This window comes from Carlito syrichta, unplaced genomic scaffold, assembly GCF_000164805.1.
Source record: "Carlito syrichta isolate Samal-C Ts95f unplaced genomic scaffold, Tarsius_syrichta-2.0.1 Scaffold310863, whole genome shotgun sequence".
NCBI lineage: Eukaryota > Metazoa > Chordata > Mammalia > Primates > Tarsiidae > Carlito > Carlito syrichta.
Window position 1 is genome coordinate 1,058,077 of NW_007254959.1, and position 11,134 is coordinate 1,069,210.

The 11,134-nt window shown below is 38.8% G+C and overlaps 1 protein-coding gene across 1 annotated transcript in view; it reads left to right on the forward strand.

Moving 5' to 3' along the window:
• PAXIP1 (PAX interacting protein 1) overlaps window positions 1–11,134 on the forward strand; it is a 64,726-nt gene that overhangs the window by 17,093 nt on the left and 36,499 nt on the right. Inside the window, 1 exon segment of the mRNA XM_008068425.2 lies at window positions 9,645–10,277. Within this exon segment, the coding sequence (XP_008066616.2) occupies window positions 9,645–10,277 (633 nt within the window).

An 11,134-nucleotide genomic window follows, 5' to 3' on the forward strand; every position in this document is an offset into this window, starting at 1 on the left:
CGGCTACCACAGCCTCTACTTGCTGGATTTAGGCAATCCTGCCTCAGCCTTCCAAGTAGCCGGAACTACAGGCATGCGCCACCATGCCTGGCTAATTTTTCTTGATTTATTGTAGAAATGAGGTCTCACCAAGTATGTCAGGCTGGTCTTGAACCCCTGGGCTCAGGCAATCCTCTTGCCTTGGCCTCCCGAAGTGCCAGGAATGGGTATGAGCCACTGTGCCTGGCCTTTCACAATTTTTTTAAAAGACCTTGTACCAATTATAATTATAAACATTCATTTGGTGAAGTTTTTGATATATTTCCTTCTTAATAATCTAGAATATATAAAAATGCTACGTTTGTCTTGATAGGTGCTCTCATATCTAATCCTTGGTATGACTGTATGGATTTTGTTTCTACAAGTGTGGTCTCTGAGTTGGCAGCAGTTGCATCCACGAGGACTTCTTAGAAATGCATATAGTTCACTCCCTTCCCAGACTTCCTAAATCAGAACTTAGTGGTGGAGGGCAAGAGGAGAGCCCAGCACACTGTTTGATCCAGCCCTCTAGTGAATGATTCTGATACATACTAAAGTTTGAGAACCACTATTCTATGGAAGTTAAATTTTTCTCTCCCATGAACATTCTTTACTTTGAGGATCAAGTGTAGTATATTTATGGTAGAAAAGTCTTTTGACTAGCTAAGTTTTCTCACGTCCATCATTACCTTCATATTTTTTTAATTGCTGTCCATCTGAATCAATATTGTCATCATATTATTTCGTCTGAGTGTATGGAGTCACAATATAGAAGGAAATGGAGTCTATGGTATAGGCATTGAAGTAAGGTGTAGAATGGAAGGCTGGTACAGAACTTGTGCTTCCAAGAGTGCTCTATTTTATACCATCTTTGAACCTAATCAGAAGTGATTCATATATGTATGCTATTCATTATGCTAGTTTTCAGACAGTAACCTAGTTGCTTGTTTTTGTTTGTTTTTGGTTTTTTTTGAGTCAGAGTCTCACTGTCATTCAGGCTGGAGTGCAGTAGCATGCTACTCATGACCACCGCAGCCTTGACCTGCTGGGCTCAGGCAATCCTTCTGCCTCAGCCTTCCAATTAGCTAGAACTACAGGCATGTGCTACCATGCCCAGCTAATTTTTTGATTAATTGTAGAGACGAGGTCTCACCAGGTTGCCCAGGCTGGTCTCAAACCCATGGGCTTAGGCAGTCCTCTCACCTCAGCCTCCCAAAGTACTGGGCCACTGCACCCAGCTAATAACCTAGATTTTAAGCTGGTGAGATTGGTTGTAACTTAGCATTAGTAAGGCACACTATTCGAGGAGAAACTCCTTCTGTGAAAATTTATGATGTAATTCTCAAAATTTAATTAAGAAATTTATATTTTGCATAACAATTTAAGTGATGAATAGTGTATTTTGGTTAAACCCATTGGTTCTTTTTATATCAATATTGGTTTATAGCTAAAAGTAAATCATTTCATTTTACATAGCTAGTTTGAAGGGGAAATGACATCTTTCATAACTTTTTTTTTTTGAGTTGGAGTCTTACTCTGTCGCCCAGGCTGAGGTGCAGTGACACATTCACAGCCACCCCAGCGTCAACCTGCTGGGCTCCGGTGATCCTTCTGCCTCAGCCTTCCAAGTAGCCAGAACTACAGGCTCATGGTTCCACACCCAGCTAATTTTTGATATATTGTAGAGGTGAGGTCTTGCCAAGTTGCCCGGGCTTGTCTCGATCCCATGATCTCAGGCAGTCAACTCGCCGTGGGCTTAGGAAATCCACTTGCCTTGGCCTCCCAAAGTGCTGGGATTATAGACTGAGCCACTGAGCCCAATCTTTATAACTTTTTTAACTGAGTGAATACTTCTTTTTTTGAGTTGGAGTCTCATTCTTATCCAGGCTGGAGTGAAGTGGCAAGTTCACAGCCACGACAGCCTCAACCTGCTGGACTCGGAATCATTCTGCCTCAGCCTTCTGTGTAGCTGGAACTACAAGCACATGCTACCACACCCAGCTTATTTTTTGATTTATTGTAGAGATGAAGTCTCACTAAGTTGCCTAGGCTGGTCCCGAACCCCTGAGCTCAGGCAATCCTCTTACCTTGGACTCCCAAAGTGCTGGGATTACAGGTTTGAGCCACTGTGCCCAACCTGAGTGAATACTTCTAAAGAGTCAGAATTATAATTTAAGAGGCAGTATATAAGTAGAGTGGATTTTTCAAAGCTTTTTATGAATTGTGATTTGACTTTAATTCTAGAGCCTTAATTTAAGAATTTTTTTCCCCTCCCAAAATATTTTGTTGATAAATCCTTAGTAACTCTAGGTTTCAGGATATAAACATATTTTAAAGTACATATTTACTTTGGAGTAATTTTTTTTTTTTTTTTTTTTTTGAGTTGGAGTCTCACTCTGTCGCCCAGACTGGAGTGCAGTGGCCGCTCCCGGCCACCGCAGCCTCGACCTGCTGGGCTCCGGCGGCCCTTCCGCCTCAGCCTTCCCAGTAGCCAAAATTACAGGCATGTGCTACCACGCCCGGCTGATTTTTGATTTATTGTAGAGATGAGGTCTCGCTGCCCAGGTGGGTCTCGAACCCGCGGACTCAGGCAATCCACTCACCTCAGCCTCCCAAAGGCACGGAATTATAGGCTGAGCCACCGAGCCTGGCTTGGAGTAATTTTTTAAGGGTATAGCTAAAAATGGAATATTTTAAAAATATTTATTTGAAAGAAAATTATATCTAAGACAAAAGATCTTAGATAAATGCTCAAATATATAAATGCCCTAATAGGTCTTTATTTATCCCAACAAAGAGGCACTTAAAAGAAATTATTTTGCATTTTTGGTTAAAACATGCTTGTGAATATAACAACAAATATGCTTCTATAATTTTTATTTAAAGTTAATACTCCATGTATTTTATTTTATTTTATTTTATTTTATTTTTTTGAGTTGGAGTCTCACTCCGTCACCCAGACTGGAGTGCAGTGACCGCTCCCAGCCACCGCAGCCTCGACCTGCTAGGCTCCAGGGATCCTTCCGCCTCAGCCTTCCAAGTAGCCAGAACTACAGATGTGCACTACCACACCCGGCTAATTTTGATTTATTGTAGAGATGAGGTTCGCCAAGTTGCCCAGGCGGGTCTCAAACCCGCAGGCTCAGGCAATCCACTCACCTCAGCCTCCCAAAGTGCTGATATTACAGGCTGAGCCACTGAGCCCGCTTACTCCATGTATTTTAAAAGTTGATATTAAGCAAGATGTATATATACATGCATTAGGCATGTATATAAGGATTATCTTATCTACATCTATAATGGAAATATAATAGTCTTATGTAATTTATTTATTCTTCATTCTTTGAGTCGGAGTCTCACTCTGTTGCCCATTTTAATTACCCAGTTTTAAAAGAATTTATTCGGGTTAGGTGCAGTGGCTCATGCCTATAATTATAGTACTTGGGAAGGCAGAGGCTGGAGGATAGTTTGAGCCTGGAAGTTTGAGACCAGCTTGGACAGCATAATGAGATCCTGTCTCTAATAAAAGAAAAAAAAGAAGGAACTAATTCCACATAGGGAAAAACAAACTACTATTTTAGTGCTTACTGCATTTCTTCTGCAATGGTAAATAATTGTTGAAAGCAGACTTTGTATTTGCCAGTAGTAAAGATAACACTAATAGGTAGCCCTTAGTGAGCACTTACTAAATGCCAGTACACCAGGACAATGATACTCATAGCATGCTGTGAAGGAAGTACTGCTGTCACCAAGAGGAAACTGAAATATCTGCCACTTCTAATGTCTTACATGCTTTACTTTTCCTAAATAATGTTTAAGAAATTATAATGCTCAAAGTAAAGAAAAAGCAATTAATAATGAAAAGTATACAGGATTTTTGAATGTACAAGCACAACTACTCTAGAAGATAACAGTATAGTAAGATTTATATAATAGTGGAATCATTGTGAATATGAGAGCTACAAAAAAATCCTAATGTCCTCTGTGTCTGTTGTAAGGTGACTTATGATATAAAAGCCATTAAATGATGTTGCTCTTAGCAACATGGTTTTCTAATAAAATCCAATTTATAAAAATTGGATTCAAGGGATTCAAGACCAGCCTGGGCAGTTTGGTGAGGCCTCGTCTCCACAATAAATAAAAAAAGTAGCTGGGTGTGGTGATGCATGCCTGAAGTTTCAGCTACTTGGAAGGCTGAGGCGGAAGGATCGTTTGAGCCCAGCAGGTCAAAGCTGCAGTAGCCGTGATCGGGCCACTGTACTCCAACCTGTGTGACAGAGTGAGACTCTGACTCAAAAAAAAAAAAGAAATTAATGACCAATTTTTGATGAATTTTTGAAGAAGATAGAAATAATCATCCTTTGATTTTTTTTTTCCTTCCTTTTTTTGGTAGCAGTATTTCTGGAAAATTAATGTACATATATAATCTACATACTTAAAATAAAATAAATGTATACTTAAAATTAATGTATGCACTTAATGTGTATACTTTTTGATATGACTGGCGGTACATCATTGGAATGTTGTCTATGGGATAATTTCTTGACTGTGCAGCATTGTTTGGACATTCTAGGATTTGGCATTTTCTCAACACCTTTCCCCAACAGTTTTTGTGACACATAAAATAAGGCCCAGGCCTTCACACATTTCTAAAACTCTATGGAGTGGTAGCAAATCCTCTTTAGTATTACTGGGTTAAATAGTTTTGGCCAAGATTACAGAACCAAAAAGTGGTAATTTGAACCCATATCTATCTGCCATCTCTATCTATAGCAGTATTGTCATGTTCACTGTTGGACCATGATGGGCATGCACCTTCCTTAAGATTTGGTGGTTTCTACTTCAACTTCCCTGTTCCCCAGTTCTTCCCAACTCAGTTCCTGAAGGCTGAGAAACATCAATCTATCATGTGACGTAAAGAACCATATGTTCTGGCATAGTCTATTTATAACAGCAAAATGGTTTCAAGTTAATGTGGATTATAATTAGTCATTATGTTCTTGATTCTTCATTATATCTATGGCTTATATATCTAAATAACCACAATATTTGAAATTAAATCTCTTTGGAAAGGCTGAAGTTTGGTCATTCTTTCCTAATACTTTATAATCTATTCAGACATAAATTTGTAAACCTAATAATGATGAATTTAGATGTAGTTTTCAATTTATAAATTATATGAGTGCTAGAGACTAGCTGACTACACACAAAAGTAAATGTCATTTCTTTTTAAAGTAAATTTGTTTTTGCATTTTTTAAAAATGAGTGAATAGAGAAAATGTTGCAAATGGCATAAAACTACTTTTTGTATTCTTGAAGTTTAAAAGTTTCAAATTAAGAAGAATGCAGGAATTTATAACTTACAACCAACAGAAACAAGGTATGGTTATGAGTTATTGGACAGATGGGGCTGGTTTGTAGCATTTACAGTGTCAAGTGTAAATGCCCCCACTGTTGGCTAGGCACGGTGGCTCATGTCTATAATCACAGCGAAGGTGAGAGGATTGTCTGAGTCTAGGGGATCCTAGACTCAGGCAATCCTGACAACTTGATGAGACCTGGGCAACTTGACAAGACCTTGTCTCTATAATAAATTAAAAAAAATAAATTTAGCTGGGTGTGGTGGTGTGCACCTGTAGTTCCAGTTACTTGGAAAGCTGAGGTGGAAGGGTCGCCTGAGTCCAGCAAGTTGAGGCTGCAGTGGCTGTGGACGTGCCACTGCACTCCAGCCTGGGTGACAAAGTAAGACTTCTACTCAAAAAGAAACAAAAACAAAAAAACAAATAACCCCACTCTGGCAGATGTCAACTAACTAATCTGATGTTGCCAGAGGTGAAGTTGGGAAAAGATGCTTATGATCAACCAGCTCCAGGTCACCACTGGTTACCCCAGCTGTCAGACTCACTGTTGATTCCTAAGGTCCTTGGCACTTCGTGAGTTACTTGATGAGTTACAGATATAAAATAATGTAATTGATAAGTTGGCTCAAAGACATTTAAATATTGCATTGCTCTTGAAATCATCTTTGTTTAAACAGTAGCTGTCTTTCAGTGACAAAAACTACTTACTTTGTAAAAGTAAGAGGAAAACTTGAGTGAACTATGAGAAGGTAGTTTACTAAGTTTTACTTAGATTTTTGTAGGAAATAGTCAAGTCTTTCCTGACATATGAAGTGGCAGCACTCTACAAATTAGGAACTTGAGACTACTACAGTGGACCCCAACTTCTTAAGTATGAAATTCTCTTTGTATTATCCAAAATTTCCTGTGACTCTTCTTTATGGCAGTAGTTTTCTTTTTGGTATTTTTAAATAATTAAAAATCACTTCTTTTATATTTTATTATTTTAGCAAATAACTTTCTACCTTGGAAAAATAACATATAAATCATATGTATATAATATGTTACTCAAGCATATTATATATTTGTATTAAATATTTAGTTTATAAATATATTGGTGTATACCTGGACTTCATATTTTCCTAAAATAACTCAGGTTCTTCTGGGATGGGTAGTCCAGAAATTGAAAATCTCTAGTCTTCCTGTAGAAATTTATCATCTGCATTTATTATAGGGGGATCTGTATAACATTTTATATTTAAATATTTAAGAACAACATGACTTTTAGGGAAAGCAATAAAAAGTATCATCACAAGTAAATTGATAGACCTCTGCATAACTGGTGGAAGTGAAAATTGGTATAGCCTTGTTGGGAAGGAAGTATAGTTACAGATATGAAGCCTAAAGTCAATATTACCTTTCAAACCTGAACATTAAAACCTAGGAATTTATCATAAAATATAGCTTCAGTGTTTCATAGCAAAACACTAAAAACGACTGTATGGCTAACAAGGATGGACTAAATTATACAACTATGCAAAAGAATAGCATGCTAATGTTAAAACTGCTGTATGGAACTACAAAAGGACTTTTGAGACTACTGGGGAGTTTTGAATAAGATCTGAGTTTGAGAGGAATTACAGTTAATTTTACTGAGTATGATAATGGTGGTGTTTAGAAAGACATGATCAGTTAGGGATACATAAGCAAAGTCAGGGAAGAGATAAATGAAGCAAGATTTGTGAAAAGTTGCCAATTAATTGAAACTGGGTTACAGGTACAGGAGATTTATTGTACTGTTCTCTCATTTAACCTGTCTTTGAAAATGTACATTAAAAGCTAAAAGCAAAAGTGCTAGTGAAAAGTATACATGTTGATATAGGAGATTATTCAAAATTTATTTATTTATTTTTAATTTTTGTTGGAGTCTCACTCTGTCGCCCATGCTGGAGTAAAGTGATACACTCACATCCACCGCAGCCTGGATCTACTGAGCTCAGGCGATCCTTCTCCTCAGCCTTCCAAGTAGCTAAACTACAGGCACACACCATCATGCCCAGCTAATTTTTTGATTTACTGAGATGAGGTCTCGCCATGTTGCCCAGGCTGGTCTCAAACCCGTGGGCTCAGGCAATCCTCTCGCCTCGACCTCCCAAAGTGCTGGGGTTATAGGCTTGATCCACCTCGCCTGGCCTCAAAATTTATTAATTGTGAAAGGCACATAAAGTATTTGTATACTGTGACATTGTTTTCTCCCCCTACCCTTTTAATATATAAACACATATATTTATAACAAAAATAGTTTTATTTATTTATTTATTTTTGAGTGAGTCTCTGTTGCCCAGGCTGGAGTACAGTGGCACACTCACGACTCCCCCAGCATTGACTCACTGGGCTTCAGCAATCCTTCCACCTCAGCTTTCCAAGTAGCTGGAACTATAGGTGCACACTATCATGCCTGGCTAATTTTTTTTATTTATTGTAGAGACGATGTCTCACTAGTTTGCCTGGGCTGGTTTGAACCTGTGAGTTCAGGCAATCCTCTCACTTGCAGCCTCCCAAAGTGCTGGGATTACAGGTGTGAGCAACCATGCCTGGCAACAAAAATAGTTTAAACTGTATGCTAAAAATGCTCATTTTGGCCCTCTCTAGTCAGTGTGATTATGACTATGTTCATCTTTCTTTGCTTAGCTTTTTATACGTGGGTATCTCCCATGACTAAGTTTTACAGTATTTAAAAAAAAGTTTTGAGAAAGAACAGCCTCAAAAATGACAGGTTAAATTACTTATCCTGGAGAGGCACTTATTCTTTGCCAGTATATACATCTCCTTGGTTTATAGTGCTTCATTTCACAAGGCCTCATTCTCCTTTAGGACTGAGTGACTGCAAGCATCTTCCTCTGTCCTGCTGCTTCCTCTCAACCTGTGGAGTGTGATTCTTACTTCTCTGGCCATAAACTGCAAGTTGCACCTTGGGGCTCCACAACACAACATAGAACTTAGTCTAGGGCTCCAATTATATGTTTGCTAGAAAATGACTGTTACATGCTAGGCTTTTAGAAGCAGAGCCAAATTTACAATTTTTTAAAATTTTAGAGTTGCTTTATTATTGTGATATTCTTATTTAAAATTGTCCATCGGCTGGGCATGATGGCTCAAGCCTATAATCCCAGCACTTTGAAAGGCCAAGACAAGAGGATTGTCTGAGCCTTCAGGTTCAAGACCAGCCTGGGCAACATGGTAAGACCTCGTCTCTGCAATAAATCAAAAAGTCAGCTGGACGTGGTAGTGTGTGCCTGTAGTTCCGGCTACTTGGAAGGCTGAGGTGGAAGGATCGCCTGAGCCCAGCAGGTCCAGGCTGCAGTGGCCATGAGCATGCCACTGCACTCTAGCCTGGGCGACAGAGTGAGACTCCAACTCAAAAAAAAAAAATTGTCCATTTATTTCCTCTTTCCTTTGGTATTTGTTCCCCTGTGCTTTCCACATTGACACCCTTTCCAGCAAGAGAACTCTCTACCTGTCAGCATACCGGGCATCAGACGTTGTACACATCTTTTCATTATGCAGTATTTTTTGCTTCTTTCTATTGTGCAAATTATCATTATTAGTTCCCCAGCCAAAGCTCACCTTTCAGTGAGGCTTTCCCCAAGTCCTCACTGAAAGTCCTAGTATTCTTTTCTAATCTATTGCCACATCATTTAGCACCGGTTTAATATTGTATTCTCATTGTGTATTTAATTTCTCTTTAGAACTAAATTGTGAACCTTGTTAGTTCAGAGACTTGTTGCATCCTTTGTTTCTCCAACCCTTAGTGTTAGTTGGCATATAGAATAAACTTAATTAAGAAAGCTTTCCTGTGGATGTTAGTCTCACTCCTGTAACTAAACATGAAGCATTTACTTAAATAAATCTGTCATGGAAAACCAACTTTGTAAAAATTATCAATAAATAAAAGATTTGCTAGCAATTATTCATTTAATAATCTTCTACAAGGTTCCTAGCTCTATGTTTGCACTTAAAATATAACTTTAAACAGTTAATTTTAAGCAGAGTCTTTTAAGACTCCTATGGTAGGCATGAGACCGTCCTATGGTCATTGATATATGGTTAACTTTAACATCTGGCTCATGTTCTCTATCTAAAAGATCGCACTTTTCTTATAAATGGCAATAACAGTTGCCAAACATTTCACCTGTGTTCCTCTCCTACATTTCTTTTTTTAAATGCATAATTCTAGGAAATTTGATAACATTTATAGTCTGTTTTGTGTTTGTTCTTTACTCATAGGAGAAATATGAATGCGCTTTAAAGCGAGCAAGTATTAAAATTGTGACACCTGATTGGGTCCTGGATTGCATATCTGAGAAAACCAAAAAGGATGAAGCATTTTATCATCCTCGTCTGATAATTTATGAAGAGGAAGAAGAGGAAGAAGAGGAGGAGGAAGTAGAAAATGAAGAACAAGATTCTCAAAATGAGGGTAGTACAGATGAAAAGTCAAGCCCTGCCAGTTCTCAAGAAGGATCTCCTTCAGGTGACCAACAGTTTTCACCCAAATCAAACACTGAAAAATCTAAAGGAGAGTTGATGTTTGATGACTCTTCAGATTCATCACCTGAAAAACAAGAGAGAAATTTAAATTGGACTCCAGCTGAAGTTCCACAGTTAGCTGTGGCAAAACGCAGACTGCCTCAGGGAAAGGAGCCTGGGCTGATTAACTTATGTGCCAATGTCCCACCGGTCCCAGGTAACATTTTGCCTCCTGATGTCCGGGGTAATGTGATGGCTTCTGGACAAAATCTCCAAAGTTCTGAAAGACCAGAAATGATAGCTACCTGGAGTCCAGCTGTGCGGACATTGAGAAATATTACTAATAATGCTGACATTCAGCAGATTAACCGGCCATCAAATGTAGCACATGTAAGTCACTCTTTATAACACAAAATTTATATATGAATTTCACAGTCTATTTCAATGTAGCTTATTTACTTCTTTAGACCAAATAACTTACAAGCAGTGTTTGTGTGATAACTTGCTTACAGTTTTAGATACCCATATATATTTCAGTGTCATAAATTCTTTTTTTTTTGAGTTGGAGTCTCACTCTGTCGCCCAGACTGGAGTGTAGTGGCCGCTCCCGGCCACCTCAGCCTCGACCCACTGGGCTCCGGCAATCCTTCCGCCTCAGCCTTCCAAGTAGCCAGAATTACAGGCATGTGCTACCATGCCCGGCTCATTTTTTGATTTATTGTAGAGATGAGGTCTCGCCAAGTTGCCCAGGCGGGTCTCGAACCCACGGGCTCAGGCAATCCACTCACTTCAGCCTCCCAAAGGCGCGGGATTATAGGCTGAGCCACCGAGCCCAGCTCAGTGTCATAAATTCTATCAAAAAAGAGGGTAACAGCAGGCATTTAGGTTGAAGATCTAAAACAGCTGAGTAAGAGATGGAATATAGTACTGTTCCTTAAAGAAGCGTTGTCACTCTTAGTTTAAAATTAGCAATAGCAGCAAAGAGAAAACAAGTTTATCACCTGTTCTTGATTTGTTTATAATGAATTTCATGACAGTAAATAAATAACACAGATTCACGCACTTATTGAAGAAGCTTGGTTTCAGTTTACAGTTTAGGATATGGAACTTGTTGACTAGATCTTAAAAGTTTTAAGTTGATGTTTTTCAATTTAAGATAGAAAGAAGGGCATGGTAGCGCATGCCTGTAGTTCCGGCTACTCGGAAGGCTGAGGCAGAAGGATCGCCAGAGCCCAGCAGGTCGAGGC